The sequence below is a fragment of the Polyodon spathula genome, chromosome 25 (genome assembly GCF_017654505.1).
Source record: "Polyodon spathula isolate WHYD16114869_AA chromosome 25, ASM1765450v1, whole genome shotgun sequence".
NCBI classification, from domain to species: Eukaryota; Metazoa; Chordata; class Actinopteri; order Acipenseriformes; family Polyodontidae; genus Polyodon; species Polyodon spathula.
Genome location: NC_054558.1, coordinates 6,453,067 through 6,476,583, shown reverse-complemented (window position 1 = coordinate 6,476,583; position 23,517 = coordinate 6,453,067). Strand labels below are relative to the sequence as shown.

The window sequence follows — 23,517 nt, the reverse complement described above, 5'->3', positions numbered from 1 at the left end:
TAAGTGCTGCAGGGTGTGTGCTTTGAAGAATAGTATTTACTGAAAGTTGTACCCCCCCCGGGGGGGGGGGGGTTCCTGCACACTAAACCCTTCTGTAGGTTTCCCATCGGCACCCAGATTGTACCCCTCAGAGATCATCAGATCATCTTGTCAGTCCAGCTTTAGAGCATTTCCAGCTACAGAGATCTCTTTCACCAATGTCTGTTTAGGAAATAATGAATATAAGTGCAATATCATGAATGTGAATGTGAATTAGAAAGCTATTTACTGTAGAAACCACTAAGATTACCTAACGTGTGTTAAAATTTCTGATGCATCAAGATATCATGAATTCATAAATGAGATATATAGTATATTTGGGGGGGGGAGAATGCTGGTGTTTTGATTGTAAATACTGTAACACAATTGAATTATGTTTTATGCCAAGATGTATTAATAAATACAGTGAATAGTGTTTTATTGCTCAGCTGCTGTATGGTTCAAATGACCTTCTTACTATTTGACATACTGCATAACATTCAAATCACACGTGTCTGGTTCTGCGGTCTATGTTTAACTCTCAATTACCTTATCTTGGATAAGGTAGTCCAAGATTAGTGCTTTTCAGGGGCGATAATGATGTACTTGGAATTAAAAACAAAGTCGTACCTTTGATTTAGCGTTCTTACGTTTTCCCTTCACTCCTGATCTCTGTTGCTGAAGTTTAGATCACATCCGCTTTTCCCCCCTGGCTCAGGAGCTGCGACGTGTAAATCCGAGAGCCAAACACCCTCCCTCGGCTGGGTGCTGGCGGAACAGAGGAAGGCTCTTACAAAGACTTAAGAGCCTCCCTCTGCGCCACTCCCTTGATCAAGACACCAGCTTTACATTCATGTAAGGACGAGAGGAAAGCGGCACACAAAACAGATCCCCAACTCCACACATTGAATCATGAATTCAGGTGTAAAAAAACAAAACAAAATAAAACAAAAAAAAAAAACCCAGCAAATTCAAGCTGTCTTTGTCATTGTGTCATCAGGTGAAACGATTGTTTACTCCTTTTTCTAAAACAACTTATTTTCAATTTCTGTTTTGGTAAGTTTACTGGGTGTGTTTTTTTCCTTTCTGTAACATTGTGCCAATGCCAGCTTGTGAGGAACTCTGAGAGTCCAGCCCTGAAGTTTCCTATTAGTTATTCCTGTGGCAAGTACAAACCAGAGTGGCACCTCCTAAGAAATGCATGCCCAAGACACCAAGGAGCACCAAATAGCTTTCAATAACTTGTCAGAATATCTGAATTGGAATAGACAGATTCTGAAATATTTACAGCACAGCAAATCTTACAAAACACCACGTCCACTTCTGGCACCTGCATACGCAAACACCATCTCCGTTCCCACGGCGTGCAGTAATCTTGTCACAATGCCCGCGGTTCAAAGGTTCCCAGACCCAAAACGGGAGGCATTGTTCTTCCACATAAATATTTATAGCTCCTTCCAGCTCAAGGGCATGACATTGCGTCTGCCACGGGTCGTTCATTCAGCATTGCAAGGCTTTCCCATATGTGTTGTCACTTAGCACAATACACACTGGTGTGCGGTACTTCTCAGCTATTTATTCCACACAAAGGGCAAGTGTTGACAAAAATAAGGGCTTTAGGAGTTTGGCTGTGCAGCCACTGTATATTTGTATATTCGTTTGACTGGCTGGCTTTGGCAGCATGGGAGATGACAGTATTGTTTTTGGTTGCATGGGTAGCTGTCCTGTACTCGGCTCACACACACTCATACTCGCAAATCCATCTCCTGGGGTCTTTACATCTATGTTAGTAAACCATATTATCAGCAAGCTGTACTCACTTCTACCAGTTTAAAAGTAAAGGGAGAACAAAACACTTTTCAAATGCAGCCTCTTAAGGACAGAAACACACACACACACATTTCGTTTTTGGCCGTCTCTTTTATGCAAAATTCTCATCCACTCAAGTCCTTTCTTTTTTCTACAGACTGACCAGAGAACCGTAACTATCATGGATCCAATAGCGAATGGGTTTAGACCCCCAACAATCTCATTCACCTAGAAGATAATCTAGTTAAATTACAATATTCAGAGATATTGATTTATCCACCGGGTGGCACTGTGGGCTACGGGAAATGTATACCATTTTAAAAGGGGAAGTTATTTAAGCTACACCCATAATAATATTTAGTTATATATGTTTTTCTTTACTAGTTAATGTATTAAAAGAAACAAACAGAACAAATTCTTGTTGCAATAATACAATTTTAATTCCCACTGTTTACCCTTGTGAAAATCAAACCTGTCCCCACAAACCATGTACTGTACATAGCCCAGATACATTTGTGTAAACATTTCAAAAGCATAAAACAAACAATACGTATCATTGCAGAAGACAAATGTATACAAGCACTTAGTTATTTTTGTCAGTTTTATATGCAAAATATATTCTTTATTTTTTTTTAACCACAAAGTACAAATTGAAGAGTTCAGACAGACCAATATATGCTGAATATTAATAATAATAATACAAATCTTGTTGTAGGTGAATTTGTAGCATGGTTCCCCTACAGTACAGCCTTTAACATTTAAAAACTCCCCGCCCTGCATCAACTCCAATACCATTTTCACTGCTCTCCCAATCACTGTAGAGCACAAGCAGACACTGTCTTACAAGAAAACCCTAATTACAAATACATTTTGATTGGATGCAGTGACTGTGAACGCTCTGCAATGTGCATCTTAAACTTCAACTGCACAAGGCTTGGTAAAGAAGTGAAAATGATGCTAAACACAGTAGAGAAATAGTATTTAAAAGGCTAGCAGGTTGACACAGGTTCCTAAAAGGCTTCAAGGTAACATGGAAACCGTAGTTTCCAAACAGCTGGGTGACAAGGTTAACTGTGGAATTCATTAAAAAACTAAAACACAGCCGAGCAAACACGACAGTACGGTGCACAGACCTGACAGGGTCACTCTACTGCAGCAATGTGAGACACAAGGTTATCTATGTGATCTCACATCAAAGCTTGGGACTGCTGTGCTATTTAGATCAAAACAAAAGTGGAAATATACTTCTCAAAGTTTGGGTAGGTTTAACATATCTTTGTCAAGGGGAAGTGTGTTTGAAAAACAAACAGTGAAGGTACTTATCAACTTTGATGCCATGAAAACTACACGCACTTATTTGAAATCAATGAATGCGCTTAAAAATATGTGAATGCATACATCACGATTTTCCGATCACGATTTTCACATTTTTTTATTGTATTATTTATTAGCACGTTTAAAATATTCATGATAAAGGGCTCAACTCTGCTTATAAATATATATATATATATTTTTTTTTTTTTTTTGCAATTTACATAGTAGGGTTTTGGAAAAATAAGACATCTTGAAAAAAATATCGCTTTTAAAGATCCACATCCAGTTACAATTAAAACACTCTACAGCACAAAGCGTTTTGTGCAGATTTACTCAACACTGCATGTTTGAGAACACACACACGTCTAAAAAAAGATACAAATTGCCATTTAAACACAGGGAAGAACAAAAACCACGGAAACATAACAGATAAGCTAAAACACAATTCGCACATTAGAAAAGAGCAATGCAATGATATTTAGGAAACTGTACTGCAATGCCTGCAGTATGTTTTCAGGGATCATGTAAGTGCCAGCAAGTTGCAGCCAGGGTTGGGGTCAATACCTGCTTATTCAATTCCAATTCCTTTATAAAATCAATTCCAGTACAAACTCTGGTGGAGACACATTAATTGCGATTGTTCAACTGCCTGCATTTGAAGCTAATATCTAGGCTAGCAAAGACTTCAATCGAATTAATTTGTGCCACTGTGAGAAGCTCATTTTTACAGAACGCAGTTCATTGCAATTTTGGTCAGTGACGTGTTGGAATTGATTAAAAGGAAATTGATTTTTTTACAAAGGAATTGGAATTAAAAGAACAGGATTCGACCCCAGCCCTGGTTAAACCAAATCAAATGCAGGTGCAAGAAAAGAGACAGCAATGAACGACAGAGTAAAAATTGAAATTCCTTAAACCGCAAGGTCTGGTTTCCATGAGCACCGCAGAGCTGAAACTTATGAAAGTATCCAAAAATATATATATATTTTTCTATATAATATTTCACATTTTGAATATCCTTTCATGTAAACGGCTTCAGCAGATTTCAGTTGACCCATTAAGAACACACAATGCAAAGAAAAGTGATGTGTATGCACAGTGTTCGATTATGGGCCAGGGGATAATGGAAAGGTCACCTCTGTAATGTTTACCATGCTTGTGTTTTATTATAGTAATCTCTGAGGCCTGAGGCATATTTGATTATGACTCCTTTGAAGGAGTGAGCTAACATGCATTTGCCAAACCAATTTTAGACTAATTTTCTCAGCCCCAGTTAGCATTAAAGACTGCCAGCAGGTTTTCTGCTTGATGGAGGCTGATATTCAAGACGTAGCAAGTGATGTCCTTTCAGTATCGCCCATGTATTCACTGTATTGAACAATCAAGAGTCACTGGAACAAGTTAAGAGAACTGGAATCTGAATCCTGTTTCTGCCCATTCGTATGAAAGGTGATTAAATCATTATAGAACTACAAATCTTTCAAAAATCTGTATTTCAGGCCTTTATAGGGAATGGAAGTTCATGACAGGTAAGATTTATACAATGGATTTGCTAGTTACACGACTTTAAGCCTACTTGAAAATCGCAGTGTCTGTTAAAGATCGCGAGAGGGTTCACTACCCTCTTTGTAACAAGGGTGGCGTAGTCGGGACTGACAACTGTCCCACTCCTGTCAAAAGAAGTTTTACCACCTGGGCAGAACTGCTGCTCTTGCACGTTACATGACACAGCACAGCACGGGACAGCGTAAATGTGCAACAAGGGATTCCAGTTTTGGGCTTTTCCAAGCAACCAGATTTTTGCCCCAAAGAAATATAAATGGGGCAGCAAGGAATGGAATTACAAAACAATACAAACTGCATTGTGGTCACTGTAACCACAGCTTACAGTGAAAACCAGTTACCCAGAAAAAAATGAAGAATCACTATAGACTATTTTAAATCAGCTGTCTGTGCAACTTAAAATTACACTGCCGTACTTACTAAAAGCACTATCCTAGAAAAATGAAATGAGAAAAAGGAGAATGTATTCATGAAGACAGACCATGATCAGACTGCCTATAAAATATTAAGACATGAAGTAAAGCTTGGCTCCACCAGAACTCATGGACAATCTGCAGTGCATTTGTAGTTCCTTGGGATAAATGACTAGGAAGTCAATAATCAAGTCTATATATTGAATGTCTTGCTCGTGCTTAAGGCGTCAGCCCAAGACCAGAAGCATGCTCCACTGGACAAACCGCTGGGATCATCACACTTGAGGCGAGTAGTTCATAGAGAATCTATGATCCCATCTTCTCCATCCCTACCCCAAGCACAGGACTAGGAGACCAAAACTCAAGACCCACCAGTTTCTGCAGGACCACCATCTCTTACGTTCTTCTGGACTGAAAGGTGAATCTAAGGTTTTAAAATCCAAGGGCCAGTTTCACAAAGCACTGCTAGTACTTGGCAGGCTACTAGCTCGCAAGTTATTTTATTTTTATTTGTTTCAATATTTAAAAATAGAACAATAGTTTCGTTGAATTCCACTCAGCAAGTCTCTCTCATTAAAAGGATAAATGTATACATTTTCTTAATTTTTTTTTTTTTTTTTTATGAAAGCAAAGTGGATTTAGCAGGCTGCTAACAAGAAGGGCTTCGTGAAACCAGCCGCAAATTCCCCAACTTACACTAGCGTCTGCACCGGTTTCACTGTCCTCTGTGCATCTTATTGCTTCCTCACTTTGAAAAGCCTCTCCAGATACAACACTTACTCCTCTTCTCCATGCGCCGCAGCTCTTTAAGGGTAGGGAAATGGATTTTGATTCATTTAAAAACCTTAGGAACTACGCCTGCAGGGCACAGACAGATTCCCCGGTGATCGATCCAATTCAGGCGTCACCAAGGTTCTTCGGTAGGAGTCCTAGAGGGGATGGGGGTCAAGTTGAACTTGGCTATACGAATGACCTGAGAGACTGGAAGGATCAGCGCTTCCCCAGGTACTGTACAAGTCTTGTACGGGTTTAGTGATGTCAGTTCATAATAGTTCTCTCCTATCTGTCAGTTACAAAGGATCACTTGTAGGTTTATGAGCTGAGAGGTTTGAAAGCATGGCACCCTTGGAAGATGGGTTCTTTGGATAATGCCTACAAACACACAGTAAAATGACTGCAATGTTCATGACATGTTGAAGGTCTAAGATGTGGTTAGGAGATCATGCATAACACAATGACGGTCAAGCATGTCAAGATGTTTAAAAACAGAACAGCGCTTAGTTCAAAAGATCTCCGTGGACATGGATGTCCTAAAAATATTTTGCAAAATGTCCCATTGGCGTCAAGCTGGTGGTTGAATGCCCCTTTAAAAGACTGGGCATTGGGCTTGGTGCAGTGGATTACAGTATGGCAACCAGCATGTTTAGGATCACTGGAAAACTTGCTATACAGTTTCTGTATAGTTCTGCAAGGATCCACAAGGTGCTAGAAGTTGAAGACAGCCCCTTGACACTTTCTATAAGACATGTTGATAACCAAGAGAGTTTGTTTGGCAGGGCTAGGGGCTGGATTTTTTTTGGTTACCCTGTTTGGTGAATCCCCAAGTCGAGATTGTTAGTTTTTCTGTTTAAAATCTGGACCAGAGCTGTGGACGGGACAGAGTGAGGACTTGATTCGTGGGCTCGTCTGCTATGTCCTCTGGGGGTCTGGGGACAGGGGGCCGGGGGTGTTGGAGCCGTCCATATTGGGGACAGGTAACTGCATGTGGCTGTTGAAAACACTGGGGAACTGAAACAGAGAAAACGGAAGAATAACAGGACGAGTAAGGTAGTGTTGGGAGGAACTTTTCATGTTAGAATATACTTTAAAAATGTAAACAAATATTACAAACGGCTGCAAAACAAGTACAATTTAAACGGCACTACAGCAAGAAAAAACCTCTCGTCTCCCTCAAATTAAGGTACACTTTCTGTCTGGTTAAAGAGAAGCCCAGGGAAAATATTGTCTCCAATGCTGCACAGCAACAATTCCATGCCTTGCAACCTGACTTCCAACTTCACTTATTTAAACAAGGAGAAAATGTTAAATTCCTTGAATGTCAACAGATCACAAAAACTGGACATGTACATATATCTCTTGCATGTCGATAGTGCAGTGTAAGCATTTCTGTTATGATACGACCCTCGTCAAATTCAGACTAGTTAATCATTGACCCTGGCTGAGAACCGTAGAACGATGGAAAAAAAAAAAAAAAAAAAAAAACAGGTGGACCCATTCACTGCCTCCAGGCTTCCACGGTTTAGCCTGCATTGTACAGTATCTCACAGCTGAGCCTGTTCAATTAGTTTAAGGTGTTAAGCTTTAAGGTGGTACTCTCCTTTGATATCTGGTTTCCTCAACGATCTTGGGGACCTAAGGAGCGTCCCTGGTGCTACTTGCATCAGACAGAGGTTAAATAAATAATCCATTACCCCTAAAAAAAAATGGGACACCAATAACATTTTAACATGGGCTTGTAAGGCAACAGTGTTTTTTATGTAGGGAACCTCTATGCTGTGTATATATGTGACAAGGACTTTCAACCTGTGGTTACATGTTAAATACACTTTGCATCGTTACCTGAAATAAGGTGTGTGCTCCTTGCCTTCTGGCAGGACTGAGGGGTGCCACTGGACTGAGCGTGCTCCAGAAGTGGATATTGGAGAGCAAAGGGCTTGGAGTCAACAGCAATGTGGGGGTCTGTAAGAAAGAGAGAGAGAGAGAGAGAGAGAGAGAGAGAGAGAGAGAGAGAGAGAGAGAGAGAGAGAGAGAGAGAGGTAGGAGTCAAGGAAGGTTAACAAATATTGTGAGTGCACTGGAGAACACTGTGCTCAAGCACAGCTGTAAAGCAAGCGTTGTGGGAGGATGTCTTCCATCCAGGACACAGAGAAGCAAGGGATTGATAAAGTGGGGTGCATCTGATCTTGTGTAGAAGAGATGTACGTTCTGTGTCTAGAAGAACATTGTAACTCAATGAAATTGATGAGTTTAGATATGGTTTGGAAAACAGTGCAAGATCACAAAGATCAGCTTCACATACACACACACACACACACACACACACACACACACACACACACACACACACACACTTACGTGGGTGGTTATATGGGACATAGGCAAGATATTTAAGACAGGCACTCATTAGTGCTAGTGAGAAGAGCTACCTGAATCTTCTCCCGATGACAGACGGTCGCTGCACCCGAGTTCTCTCAGAACATCAAGTAACTGATCGCTATCTGATTTCTGTTGCTAGGTGCTACATGGCTGTGTCTAATGATGATGTCTGAACTATGTGTGTGTAACTCATTAAATATTGGAATCAATAAATGATATCGTGCGCCCTCATTTGCAGGCACCAAATTAGTTTCCTTACAGAGAGAGAGAGATGAACTGGATGCAGACCTGTCCGCTTCACTTGAGGCACATGCTAGCTGTACTACAGTACAGCGTTCCCTCTCAATTTCCCCATCGGACTTGCACATTACTATTACAGAAACGTACACAACGAGCATCCTTTTACAGCATTCTTACTGCTTTCATTCCAACACACTGTCCATTTGCACTGAAAAAAACAGAATAACGGCAGAATACTTCATAATGTCTCAAGTCTGGAACTAGAAGTTTGTTACATAAATAACTCGACTCCGAGCCCAAGAGCATCATGCAATTCCTGAGGGCGGAGAAACCACAAGTTCAGACAGCGCTCCTGCATTGCCAGCAATGCCTTTCTTCCTCTGTTAATTTAAACTGTTGACAAAAACTTTACACTTTGTGCTTAAGCATTCGTTTATGTCTTCCTAAATAAAATCGGGTTTCTACCCGAATATTTATTCTTTCTTGATTATGTATAAAGAAAATCCATTTTTATAAAAGCATTCACCCGAAAATCAGACGCCCTATCTATAGGACAATGTATGTATGTATATGCGACCTCCTGCACACCAGCACCTCCTGCTGGACAAAAGAGGTATATGCTTCAGCAGTAACACCAGTCTGCGCTATTTTCTCCAGCATTCACTTTCTTAATGTTCTGTTTTTAGTTGAGGTTTTAGGGGATTTCATGTTTTATCTACATGCAGGAAAATGACATCTTTCCAGTTTATTTTCTCATGCAGTTTGATGAAGATTTCTTTATGTTTTAAGACAAAGCAGCAAGCCAAAAATACACGTCTCAGTGGTCACCTAATTCAACATTAAAATGCATTTAATAAATGCTGGATTATTTTAAAATTCAAACGCACTACACCCTCGGAACTGTATGAATATTCACTCCAAACACAGGCATTAAATTGACATGAGATTAAGAATTAATTCTCAAAACTATGTAAAAAAATGTTGCATTAACAAAAATATTAATACTGTAATTTATGCTTTTAAAAAAACAAACAAAAAAATTATATAATATACACACATATACACACACACACACACAAATAATTTCCACAAGGTGGCAGTATTAGCATCACAATGAGATTCAAGGTATTAGCAAGTGTAACCAATCCAGCTCTTATAATCAATACTGCAGGTGGCCTCAATATCTCTATTAGCCCATAAAAAAAAATTAAAGTAAAAAACGCGTTACACCTTTTTTTAGCACAACATCCGTAAAAGGCCCTCGCTGTTTTACGTCTGTCCTTTTTTGTTTCCCCAAAACATTCACTGATTCTAGAGAAGCAATCTTTTCCTGTCTCCTTCCTGAAGTCCACTTCCTGTGTTACAATTAATAAACAGACCCCAGACCTGAAATCGTTTCCCATTCCTGCCTGTCGCTGTGCCGTGTGCAGTTTCCGTTTAACTCTGGTTCAGTACCAGGTTAAATACACCTCTGTTAGCACGCACTACTTTCAGGTGGTCTGGCTGGTTCTGGTTCACCTGAACTTGCTTCCCTGCCCACTTCCACGTCGTTAACCAATCAGCTGCTTCCCTTACTGACTGACTGAAGGCTATCAAAAAGTCAACCAAACTCACAACTGTCTTTAATCCTGTACAGCTTGCACGCCAGGTATCGTTTTTGTTTAAAGCGTTTCCTGCAAAACCACCCACGTGAGACGTACATGGCGCAGTGTGGGACGGGCGGGCAGATTTGTGGATCCATTTCATTATGTTGAACCCTTCTAGGCTGACACTGACCTGCAGGAAGGCAGGGGTGAGAGAGGCAGTGGGGAGCGAGGGGCTGGCCAGGCTCAGCGGGCTGGGTTCACTGCTGGTCACCACTAGGGTGGGGGTCAGCTCCAGACCCTTGGGCTTCTTGGCCTTGCCGCCGTGGTTGCTGCTGCCGCTGCTGCTGCTGCTGCTGCTGCTGCTCCCCGAGGGGGACCCCTGGGTGTCCTGGGAGGGCTGCACCTGGAGAAGGGAGAAGGGAGTAGGGAGGGGCCCGTTAGAATGAGGTTCCCCTTACACATTGTCATTGAAATTGCCTGTTGATATTTCTCTTGCTGTTCCAGTGTTTGTACAGTACCTGCAGCTCTGGAGGCTGGGAGGATACGGATTTGATATCAGGGTCGTCAATCACCAGCTCCTGGGAGGAGTCTGGAGCCGGACTTGGAGAGGGAGAGCTTGAGGAGCCGGGAGCGAGGCTGGGGAAGGGGGAGGAGACATTTGGCACAGTGGGAGGAGCTCCATCTGAAGCAGAGGGAGGAGGAGGAGTTTCTATCACACATTTACTGTCTGTCCGGTGTTTGACATGAGGCTCTTGTGCTTCTGTCCTAACTACAGGGAGAGGAGCCTGCGGAACAGGGGGCAGGGTTTTTGGAATCATCTCCAAGGCAATGACGGGTAAATTCCAGGAAGGGGTGGTCCCAAACTTGATGACAGACTGGGGAGGCTCCTGCGGCAGTTTCTTCTCCGCTAGCTTTTCTTTGGGATTCTCCACCTTGATGGATTTGAAGAGCTGCGTGTGGGCGTGCAGAGAGTTCAGGGTGAAGGAGGTGTACAGCCCCGAGTGGATGTAGTCGTTTCGGCTGGAGGTTTTGCTGGAGGTCTGGCCCGCTGCTCCCTTCTCAAATCCGCTCTGGTTCTCCTTATCCCTGGGGGCCTCGTCCGGCTCAGGGGCCCCACCACCCCCGTCAGCAGTGCCCTCCCCCCTGCACCCTGAACTTGGATCTTGGCTCAGGATCTCTGGGTACCTCACAAAGCGGTACACAAACTTCTGACCATTCACCTTCTTGATGATATCCTGCAATAACAATTTTTTTTTTTTTTAAATCATCATTGTTTGTTTCTACATTAAAACAGTTATCTGCAAAACTAAAATAAACAGCTCACTTAAATCATCAGACGTAACAGGCAATAGTTCTAGTGGTTCTGCCCTGGCTACATGGGGAGTAGCCTGTGGAACAGGGGGCAGGGCTTTTGGAATAATCTCCACGGTAACTAGTGGAAGATTCCAGGAACTTGATGACAAACTGGGAAGGCACTGTGCCTGACACATGACAGTCTGACCCGTGGAGTTCAGGCTCCAGCTACAGCCCTGCTGTGCCACACTGTACCTTGTCATAGTAGTAGCGCAGGGCTCGGCTCAGCTTGTCGTAGTTCATGCTGGGCTTGTTCTTGCGCACCCCCCAGAGCCTGGCCACTTCCTCGGCCTGCAGCAGCTTGAACTCGCCGTCATCTGAGGTCCAGCGGATCAAATGCTCCTTACCGGGGTCAAGCAAGAGCTGCACCAGGAACTGCCACAGAGTGACTGAAGAGTCCATCGCTGCAGAGACACAGGGAGGGGGGTCAGAGGATCCCTGGAACAGCTGATTCCATCTCCAGCACTGCATAGCTTAAAGCAATCTTCTGTTCACTCTTAAGAACGTAAGCAGACTTTCTTGACGGTTCACTTTTCTACAGAACTTAAGCCACTGCAGCCACCCACATCGTTTTAGACACTTTCCCCGCAGAGCACATCCATTCATTATCTCAAAACGCAGCCTAACAAACGTGTACTTTAATTTTTAAAACATGGTATCTGGTATTACAGTACGAAATTAATCTGCTACGTATTTTTAGAAATATACTTGTGGTATAAAACAGAATATTTAATGATCGTTCGTGGTATGCGGTTTTTATTCGCCGCAGAGGACGTCATTGTCCTGTTTAAAATAACTTGGCATGTATTTTTAAGATTTCAAGATAGAGTCGGGGCTAGTGGTTTACTGTGCCATCCTCCTCCAGTGAAAAAAAAACCATCGACCACGAACACTCATTCAGCATCTTCTATATGAGTCTGTCAAACTCCAGCCCTCGATGGCCGCAGGATCGCATGGTTTTCATTCCAACTTAAGCTCTAAATTAACATAACTGATCGCACTATTTGTTCAGTTGGACATATTTAATATGTTTCAAGGCCTTTTACAGTTGATTAAAAAATGCACTTGATTCAAGGTACACTACTTATAAAACATTCTGAGATCTGGAGAGAAGTGTTACATGTGTCCAGTTAATCAAACCATTAGACCAATTAAGTAACTGAGAGCTCGGGGTGGAACGAAAACCAGGAGACACTGCGGCCCTCCAGGGGCGGAGTTTGACCCCCCCCTCCTGCCCCCTCCCCCATGCAGTCTAAAGACCTCTCACACTGGACCTCTCTCCTATATTAACAGAGCCAATACTGTCTCACAGTGTGTCCTTACCAGTATAACACACTTCAAAAAGGGAGACCGACAACGCTTCACCCTTTTTATCATTGATCGGAGTGGATCCTGTCCCACTGGTTTTTCAGGGTTCTCTCAAAACGGGTCACATTTAATATAGGCAGTACTTCATTTCAGAATTTATAATACATGAATTTGCTGTAACTGAGTGACCAGCTTTAAAAGCAGGTTTTCAGCTTGATTCTGCCCTGCTGAGAATATAAGCAGCTTACAGTGACACATCTGTCCTAATGCAGCCCTTCCATTATCAAAACTGTTAGACTAATTCTGCACAGGCACTTTTAAAATACTACACAGTCAGATCTGTGCAACCACTTTTAGACCGGTGGGACTATTAATTTATTTATATCTATCTATCTATATCTATATCTATATCTATATATATATATAAACACACACACACCTATTGCCAGGCCTATTCCTGCAAACAGAAAGCACAGTGTAGTTGCTCAAACTGGACCAGGGCTAGCTACATATCTCCCCAAGGCTAGGCGCACCAAAACAATCTTCAACTAACATATTTCTCTTGACAGCGTTTTCTTGCAAGTTTCTGCAAGTTTTCTTAGAAGCTGCCATGTTCGACTGCGTCCAATTTCTGCACTACTTTTACAAACCACAAGACAACAAGTGCGGAAACAAACTCACCTAGTCGTTCGAGCTGCAATCGCAAGACGTGAAAGAACACGGGTAACTATTCATTCTGGTACAGCGCTACTCTATTCTACACGTACAGTGATAACGTCCAAACGAAATAGAAAAATCTCAATGTCTTTAACCAAGAACAGGAAATTAAACTCGCTCTGAGATCACTTCCCTTTTTTTCTTTGCATTTTCCTTGTTGTTTCGTCAGTGTTTTTTTTTTTTCTTGTTGTTTTTCAATATCACATACCCCAGACGGCTACATTTTAAAACCCGCTCATATTACTCTTTCCACTTGTAAAAAAAATAAAATTAAAAATTAAAAGTCGATTTAGGCGATCAATCAAAAACGATCGATACCAATAATGAAAGACCACGTGTGTTTGTACTTTTTTTTCCTCTCCAGTAAACGTACACAGCGATTAAGTTGGGCTGCTGCAAACGTGCGTGGGAGGACAGCAGCATTTAATTTGCTGTGCAACCGAAACCATTAAGAGATCCGAGCAAGCATCGATCCAACGATTACGAAGACGAATTTTTCCGTTTGTTATTTTGTGAACTAAAGCTTAGCGTCGACCACGATTAACTTGTTGCTGATATTTTTGTTCATAATTTCCGAGGTCCCATTTCCGCCTCGTTACAGGGCAGTCGTTTCACCCAGGTCCTAAATCCCCCTTCGCCTGACGAGTCTCAATCCGAGAGTCGGTTTTGACAGAGCAAATAAATGTTTTCTCTTATGGGAACTATCCATTACGATTTAAACCTGTTCTTAATTCCAACACACAGACACGTTGCTTTATTTGGGGTTTGTTTTGCAGGATGATATATATATATATATATATATATATATATATATATATATATATATATATATATATATATATATATATATATAAGCAATTAAATCGACATTGTTACCTGTTATCTATGTTCAGTATAGTGTACAGTGACAATTTGTAAGCTTTTGATGCCATTGCGGTTTTCTGCACCCATTCTGTACACTTAAACCACCTCACTCAACCCTGCTGGAAATACCAGCAGCAGCACAGATGGTGTTAAATTGACCAGCTAAAGAGTTTGGACAAGTCTGTAAAACCAGATAAAAAGGTTTTGTAGAAAAAAAGATGCATTTAGGAGTATTGACAACAAACAGAACTATCTAGTCGATCTATATAAGTAGGCCTTTTACACGGGTGACTCACCACAGTGGTCGCTATATAGGCGAGTGGTCGCCTGCTACAGGTTTGGAAAGTGCAGTCTTGCATACAGTGCTGGGAACGCAATATAATATTTGTCCTGCAGAGGGCACCGGTTGTCGATCCATTATTAGATTAACTCTACTGGCTCATTTTTATTTTTTTATTTAGTGAAATTAAATCAAATATAGGTTTTGGCGATCAGTGCTGTGCCATTATATTCAGTAAAGTCGCTTTCAAATGGATGTGCATTCATGTGCGTCTCACTGCTTGCTGATTACTGTGATATTTAAATCTTCATGCGTGACAATTCCGTTTCCATGGCAGCTATGACCATGCATAAGGGTTTATTACAGGTCATTTGTGATTAGCAGTGTTCGGGTCAGCGAGAGTCCACTGATGTAATGGACATATTACACAAACTCTCCACCGCGATCCCAACTCGCTTTTCCTTCAACAATGGGATTATTATTTTTTTCTTTCGCTTTAGTCACGAGTCCTCTGTGTGCTTTACTGGTCTTTTCTGCATGTCTACCCCTCTATCCTGGATACCTTATCACCAGGATCCTGCAAGAAACAGATATAAATAGAGAGCGCAGCCCAGATAGAGTTACAGTCTGACCACTCCAGCAGCCTCAATACAGCAACTCCACAAAGAGATTTTACACTGAAACACTGGCACCAAAGCTGTGTGGGGCGGTGGTGTCCAGTCTTAATATTAGAACAGAGCCTTAGACGACAGATTGCTTTATTTCTAAAACCAAATTGAAAACAACGTAAAGAAAAGCCAAGCCAGGTTCGTTGCCAGCAGATTTGAGATTGCTATTGATAACTCCAGCCTGCCGCCGTGTATCCCACATGCCACTAACTACTTAAAACAAAGGCTTAGTTAATGTAGCAGCTTCTTACAATTGCTATCTATTTTTAAATCGTTAGTCAGTTAGGGTGTTATTCTCAAAACTAAACACATGTGCTACATGTGATCTCTTCCAAAATCTGATTTGTGTGTTTATTTGCATAGAGATTCAATTGCCATTTAACTCTGTTGCTCTCCGATATTGGCATCATGTCTGTCTGATTTGCACTTGCTTGGAGAATGATGGCTCTGTTTGCAGTACAGTTTGTTTATGTTCTCCTAAAGTAGATTTAGCTGTAGCGAACAGCAGCCATCCTCGCCCTATACGTTTCTACCATGAAAACATACATATACATGCAGCTTTGTGTTGTGAATTACACCTTCTAAATCCCTTATAGTTCGGGAACAAAACACACATTTAAAAAAAAAAAAAAAAAAAAAAAAAAAGTTTTCTCCCACTTTTTATTGTGACAAAGTAAACAACACTTTAAAAAAGTGATTTTAATCTGTCCTTTAAAATATGTAACAAATATAAAAACGACTCCGTTTTCTTTCTTGTCATTTGCCGTCGTTGATGAAGATGATGAATTTTAATCTTCACACTTTTCAATGGACAAACCCGCTTGCCTCTGGCTCTCCTCAGTCTCTTCACACAAACAGCTATTTTTAACAGAACACTCTTGAAGCGCGGCCCGCCTCAGAGGAGACCGAGATTATAAGAACAGGAAGGGGCTGGCTTTCAAAAGAAGACACACTTTTGTTTTGTCTTAAGAGGAACGCACAGTACTAAAAAAATACACGCTTAACTTAACGGAATTGTACGTTGAATTGTACTGTAACAGTAAAACATTTATTTTCTTTTCAGAAATAAAGAACGGGAGGATGGTGGAGAGACAGTGCTTGACGCATATCTGCTTATTTCATTTCGGCCCGTTCCAACCCTTGCAAGTTTTTCAGGGAACACAAAAAATAAAATGCAATATTAAAAATACACAGCTGAAAGGACAGCGTTTTAAAATATACAGGCTTCCACTTGGATGTACTGTATTGGTTTTGTTGGTACAGTACTGTATTTTCAACAGAATAAGTATTTTAATTCAGAACGATACTTTTCTGAAAATATGACTTGCCAAAACCAGACAGGCGACACGTGGACTGTAATACGGTACATAATTTTAAATCCGGTGCGTATTGCAGCTGTATGTAAAATTTCCCATTAACGACCCGACAGCAAAATGAAATCTACATGTTATCCATGCACTGAACTGCGTAAAAGGCAATGCAATTTAGCAAAACCAAAAGATGAAAAAAAAAAAAAACAGTTTCCAGAATTAAAATAGTATCCAAAGTCAGTATTGAAAGTTGCAGCATACAGGCCTCGACAAGGTCATGATGTCACAGTTCACTTGCAAATGAAAATGCAAAGCACCTAAAGATCACAGATAAAATAAAAAAAAAACACACACACACATCACAATATCTAGAACTGTTTAATGACTAACTGTTACATTATCCTGGCTTGTCTCGTTCGCTTTGTTTTCGCTGCATTGTCGTCAGGTGAAGCTGGAGGAAGCGCTGTGTGACTGTACAATATAGCACAGAATTGTTTGGCATTTGAGATTTTTTTGTTTTTAAAACGCAGGATGAGACGATATTCAGATAAATTGTAACATTGAAGAGATGGGCTTTGTATCAGAAAATCGGAACTCGCGTGTGAAGGGTAAGTGCTCTGATTTGTTTATATATATATATATATATATATATATATATATATATATATATATATATATATATATATATATATATATATATATATATGGGGATCGATTTTATTCTTAACACAAGATCGATTTTATTCTTAACACAAGAGCGGTAAAACGCGGCTGTCCTGTATCTGGGTAACGAAGCGCAGAAGAGCTGAGCATGCAAGTGCTCCCGTTGTTAACCCTTCTTGTCTCCGGAGTGTGCGGGCTAGCTGGTGGCTCTGCACAGTCGGCCGGTCCTGTGGCTGCGGTGCACCTTGGTGTGTTTCGATAAGTGATCGCTCCGGGCAAACTTCTTCTCACACAGGTCACACTGGTAGGGCTTGATCCCGGAGTGGGAGCGCCGGTGACGGGACAGCTCGTCTGAGCGTGAAAACCTGCAGAGAAACCAACAGCAAGGTTTCAGAGGACTTCAAACCCAGTCTCTTACTCTCCTGTACACAACTCTGAAGACACATGCAATCAAGGCAATTCTTTATGGATGTCGGTGCTTTCACACAAAGGCATCGGTGCTTGATAAGAAAAACGGCTTAGTTGTTGACAGTACAGTTTGTTTATGTTGCCCTAAACTACATTTAGCTAGAAGCGAAGCATAGTTTAACGTTCAGGTCTCTTACTATTATTTAACCCATTAAGCACCAAATACATTTCTTTGGAAAAAAAAAGTAAATCCTGCATTTTGGCTACAAACTGCTGCATTGTATTTTGAAGACAGTTTATTATTTTATATTGAGGTGTCAAAGCATCTGAAGGGCTGTATTTGCAGAATTCTCAGTTGCATTTAGACTTAACTTTTGCGGTTAACAACATCAGAGTAAGTGATCATACCAATCTAGTTAGAGAATTAAACTAACAGGTAGATGCCAGTTCAAAATGCTTCAAACTGTAAGAAACGCAGGAGTTAAAAACTCTATTCACTCCATGCTTGATTTTCCTAGGATGTGTTGCGATGTCCTGTAGATTTTATATTCTGTTTGAACAGGCATAGTATGAAAAATAAATACAAAACACCCTCAGCAAACTAAAGAACCCTCTGACCACTCCTGCTTGATAAACACTTCACCTGCGACACACTGTGCTGTGTGTTAACTGCAACCCCACATAATCTCTTGCTTCCCATGCTCTTGAAGCCAGAGATCTGCTATTAGCAGCTGTGTTGCTGCTGCTATCTCACTTATTATGCTACTATCATGTATTAAGCACTTTCCACTGTATTTAATGTATTATACTTTTTTTTTTTTTAATGTATCTTGTAAAGCGTTTTGTGATGGTGGTCTAATATGAAAGCACTATAAAATAATGATTGATTGACTGATTGATCGATTGATAGATAATATATGGGAAAGCCAGAGTGTAAACAGTATAAATCGCTCACTGTGGCCCATAACTCCAGTTTAACAGCACTGCCACGGCTGCTCCTGTAGTTCCAGTATGCTGAGCGGCTCAAAGCCAGTCTGATAGACGCAGAGTGCTCGGATTAGTCTTACTGCAGTAGGTGCAGCTGACTGTGCTTCTCCACCATGCAAGACTCAGCACTTGCATCTGTTTTGGGGTGTTAGGAAACAGGAGGTGCAGTACTCGGCTGCTCTCATTTTGCAGTCCAGGGAGAACACTGTTCTAGTTTCAGTGTGTGTGCTGCTAACGACAAGTGTAAAAGGCTGTATCCCTCCCTGCCTTCTCCTTAGTGCACTCGCCAGGATTGGGGTCAATTCCGATTTTTTTTTAAACAGATTACTGTTCAACTGCAACTAGCAGCAATCTGTTAAAACGAGCTTCCCACAGTGGCCACAAATTACTTGGATTGAACTCACTGTTAGTCAATTAAACTGACTTTAAATGAATGCAGGTGAACAATCGCAACAATTATGTCTCAAGTATCAATTCCAATTCCTTCAAAGGAATTGAAAATTGATTTAAAAAAAAAAAAGAAAAAGGAATTGACGTCAACCCTGATGCTCACTACAACACAGAGGCACACAGCATAGGGAGGCTTGTAATTAACACACACACATTGCAGCTCTATGCTCTTGAAAATCACAAACACACACAAGGACAGGCTGACCTCCAGCCGCAGCCTTGCCAGCTGCAGGTGTACGGTTTCTCTCCCGTGTGCCGTCGGAAGTGTGCCTTGAGGTGGCTGCTCTTTGTGTACATCTTCTCACAGCCGGGGTGCGGGCACTTGTGGACTCGCATCCTCTCCGGGGAAGCTTTGCTAGTCCTGAGGGGTGCGGCTTTGAAGAGGCTGGCACCCGTGCCCACTGCTCTCACCGCGATGGGCAAGGGGGCGATCTTCACGTACTTTTGGTCTGTGGTGCCACCGCCAGCAGCTGCCCGAGTGGGCGACACAGCCACCGTCTGAGGGAACAGAGTCACGTTTGGGGCACTCTGGACGCTGATCACCAAATGGGCAACTTGGAGGCTACCCTGGCTAGTTCGTGAAGCCTGGTGCCCAGTAGGAGTGGCAAGCTGTAAAGGCTGAAGTTGGAACAATAGGGACATGCTTTCCATCGGGGCTGAGGAGACCACAATGGCCGGGGAGGCTGGGGCAGTTGTGGTAGTGCCTGGGGCATTGCAGGGCGACGCCAGTGTTGCCCCTTCTTCTGGGTTGGCGGGTGAAGTTTCCACTGGCGAACCAGCATCCTGCTTCACCTCCGGCTCCGAGGGCCCCTGCTTGACGGGCTCCATCTTCTCCTTCAAGAACTCCTCGATCTCCTCCAGGGTGGGAGAAAACTCACTGGGGAGGCTGGAGTAAAAGTCTGGCAGCCTGAACTGCTGGTCCTGCTGCTGGGGGCTCCCATCTTGGTTCAGCACGGAGGAGAGGAGGAGCCCCAGCACGTCGCTGTCCTGCAGCGGGCTGCAGCTCAGGCTGCCAGTGTCCCGGGACCCAGGGCTTGAGCAGGACGCCGAGCTGGTGGAGTCGCTGCTCTCGTAACCCTCCTCCTCCCCACAGACAGAGGGCGCCACGGCTCGGAAAGGCAGCGTGGTGTTCTCACATGCAGCTGCAGCCGATGCGGTCAGCGCATCCGAGTTGACGGGGAACACTTGCTCGTGGCTTACAGAGACCATTTGGTTTTGTCCACAGCGTTTGCGAGCTTGCGAGTGCTGTCTGGAGGTTAAAAGGGCTGATGATAAAAAGGTTAATAATCCCAGTAATCCAGCTGAGCTCATCAGCACACACGCCGCATGTCCTGGAGTAGCTGGAGAACAAAACAAAAAGTTAGAGCCCCACCCACCGCGCAGGGCTCAGTCAAGTTGTTGATGGTTTTAGTAATAATAAATAACAATATATTCTGTTATTAACATGCTGTATGAAGCATGGTGTGCATTAAAAAAGGAATACAGCATCTAACAGTTCATTGGTGGTAGCCCTATATGCCTCTTTCAGTTTGGAGATCTCATTCCATTTGGGTCAGACCTATTGAAGCACTCATTATAAATCACAGGTTGTACAGTATATTTAGTCTCAGTTCAATTCAGGAACCTCCCATAAGAATATTGTACTTGTGCATGCAAGAAAAGACCCCAACTGCAATCAATCTATCAACAGTAAAACAACATTTCATCTGGACTGTAAAGGAAAAACTGGCACTAGCACATTCAAGCCTGGGAAGCATACACAACACATACCTTGTCATTGGTTTAGTATACATCAAATTTAATTATGACTAGTGCCTTTTGCTGCGGTATATTCGGTAGCAATGACACCAAGAAACGTGGTTTTACTTACTTATCTCAACCTAATCCCGTCCACCAGACAACGAGAGCATAACCCATATAAAACAAGACACACCGACTGCCATGTGACTAGCTGTGCGCTTCTCGTTTGTAAATTGATAGTGTCTCTTCCCTCTTCAGTGATTGGCCGGATACTCCACCTGGCGCTCAGCCAGAAATCATAGACACTCCGAACAGACGTCACAGCTGTCAATCACACAACGCCAACTAGATTCTCTGTCAAATTACTACAGAAGAAAAGAAGAAAGTTACAAAAACACCGCTTGGCATTTATTTACATGTTTGTATTAATTGCCGTTATAATTATAGAAAGAAATTAAACACAGCGGAGGCCCAGCTGTTATTTGAATCGTGTTAAGATTTGCTAGGGAAAGAGCAATTTAAAACCAACATGTCAAAATGGTGATCGGATCACACAGCTATCACGAGGTGGACACGTAACTACATTGAAAAACACGTATTCCGTTCTCTTTCCAGCAACTTTATCCATTCTGCAATCCATACAGAAACGAGACACGCATTGTACTGGGGGGGAAGGGGGGGGCAAGCCTAACTGAAAACACACGAAAACAAAAGCTGATGTAATCACACGCAGGGAGGGAAAACGTCATTCTATAACTACACACCCACTTACAAAGGTTTTTTGTTTTATGTTTTATTTTAAATGTGTAATCATTTAAAGACTAAGGAATGCAGTTTTACAGAAACACGTTTTTGTTGTTGTTGTTTTTTTTTATATAGTTACCCATCCCATAAAACAGTTATAGCACCAACACAATCCCGAAGGTAATTATGACACTGTTTAACAAAAACTTTCACTCAGCAAGTCGAACCAGAAGAACAACGATTCAAATTACGACGTGAAAGGGGAAAGCTTACGTGAACTTTAGTACATCGTCAAGAAATGAAACTCTATTTGACAGCAATGCACGGTGCATAACGAACCATTAGACTAATTAACATTTACATTATGAAAACAAAACCAGTTCATTTATATAAACCGTGTATTACAAGCAATACTGTGTACAGCTAGCGTATTTATTCAACGAGAACTTGCCAGCTATTTTGATCCAAGAATAAGTGCGTTTAAAAGTCTACCTTTCAGACCCTTGCCTGCGATCTGTACGTCCTTTAATTCCTTCAAGCAGGCGCTCATCAAAGTTAGTCAAAGCGTTGATTTAGTGCAGCTGCGGTCACCTTCCCACACGCTTCGCTCGGTGCCTCTCGATCCATGCCGGCAGAATCTCTCCAGCCAGGTCTCAAGACTCAACCCGGGGGCTCGCAATCTATTCTAACGCTCCTATTGGCTCGCCGAGTGAAGGCTCGACTTGATAGCTTTGCGCTCATTGGCTGTCTTTACTCGGCGGCTCAGCCGAAGTCTTGGGATGACGTTTCTTTGTTGCCGGATTCCACTGACCCTCTCCCTCCCGAGTCATGCTCTCTCACATGGGAAATTGATAACGCTGGCACACACACACAGAGGAAACAATGACATTCTGAAACTAAACCTAGGCACATCAAAACAAGACACAGGGAACCTCTCCTCTGGCTAGAGATCAAAAGTCATAGTTTGCCGTGCAGGACACGCTGTAAATGAAGTTGTAGGTCGAACACATGTTTTAATAGATGCCACGTGTTTCTAATTTCGTCACAATCGCAAGTGTACATTTAGAACACTTCTCGCGATTATTCATGCGGATTTAATGCATTCATAGAAATGGGACAAACACAGGATCCATTTGTATTTACTGTATATTAATTCTGAATATAATTGTAGCAGATGTTTTTTTTTTTTCTTAAAGCGTTGACGTTGCAACAGCTTTGAACTTGATGTCTCCTGCTTGGCTCCGAGCAGGCATAATCAATCAATCAACCAATCTCTCTCTCTCTCTCTCTCTCTCTCTCTCTCTCTCTCTCTCTCTCTCTCTCTCTCTCTCTCTCTCTCTTTCAAATAGCCATGGTCCAGGAAGTTAAAGAATATGAATTATATTAAACACATGACCAGAGTTATTAACCAAGTAATCCATGCGTTTCTTTGTTTTATTTTTGTGTAATAAATTCCCGTGCTGTCAACTTGCCGAGCACACTGCTACTGCTTTTTTTCACTTATACAAAATGTGAATACAAAATAACAAATCCGCGACTGTTCAACAATTTTACTGTTTCTGACTGGGGCAGTCCCAGTTTACCAGGGACGTCTGATCACCCTATTGACATGACAACCGACCAGTTTCCTCGTAGAGCCCTTGAGGGTGTGCTGAGCAGAGCCAGGATTGACTAAAGTGAAGGGCAGACTCTGCGTCATGGGCGCTCTCTGGTGGAACAGCCTTGAACAGCAAGTTATGTATTTTTTGCACACTCGGGGTTGAGAGGTACTAATGTCTTTAATAGGATTTTTAAATACCTCTCAATACCGTGTCACTTTTCCAATCTCTTTTATAAGATTTCAGCACAATAGATTCCTCTTGACATTTAACACACAACAGAATAATAATAATAATAATAATAATAATAATAATAATAATAATAATA

The 23,517-nt window shown here is 42.0% G+C and overlaps 2 protein-coding genes across 5 annotated transcripts; both read right to left on the bottom strand.

Moving 5' to 3' along the window:
* Positions 1–2,248: 2,248 nt before the first annotated feature.
* Positions 2,249–14,082, bottom strand: LOC121299906 (ETS domain-containing protein Elk-4-like). Of its 2 annotated transcripts, none has more exons than XM_041228133.1 (6): positions 13,442–14,082; positions 11,648–11,856; positions 10,618–11,334; positions 10,290–10,502; positions 7,737–7,856; positions 2,249–6,905 (listed from the first exon to the last, which is right to left on the bottom strand). In XM_041228133.1, the coding sequence occupies exons 2-6, from the start codon at positions 11,852–11,854 to the stop codon at positions 6,807–6,809; spliced, it is 1,356 nt and encodes a 451-aa protein (XP_041084067.1). In that variant the 5' UTR covers positions 11,855–11,856; positions 13,442–14,082; the 3' UTR covers positions 2,249–6,806. The 2 variants fall into 2 exon arrangements, with proteins under 2 accessions (XP_041084067.1, XP_041084068.1); XM_041228134.1 differs by lacking the exon at positions 13,442–14,082 and adding an exon at positions 12,776–13,066.
* A 3,255-nt stretch (positions 14,083–17,337) lies between these two features.
* Positions 17,338–22,381, bottom strand: LOC121300071 (Krueppel-like factor 15). 3 transcript variants are annotated; one of them, XM_041228453.1, is made up of 4 exons: positions 22,084–22,380; positions 21,041–21,212; positions 19,313–20,447; positions 17,338–17,627 (listed from the first exon to the last, which is right to left on the bottom strand). In XM_041228453.1, the coding sequence occupies exons 2-4, from the start codon at positions 21,048–21,050 to the stop codon at positions 17,459–17,461; spliced, it is 1,314 nt and encodes a 437-aa protein (XP_041084387.1). In that variant the 5' UTR covers positions 21,051–21,212; positions 22,084–22,380; the 3' UTR covers positions 17,338–17,458. The 3 variants fall into 3 exon arrangements, with proteins under 3 accessions (XP_041084387.1, XP_041084388.1, XP_041084386.1); XM_041228454.1 differs by having other exon boundaries at positions 20,978–21,212; positions 22,084–22,379; XM_041228452.1 differs by lacking the exon at positions 21,041–21,212 and having other exon boundaries at positions 22,084–22,381.
* Positions 22,382–23,517: the final 1,136 nt, after the last annotated feature.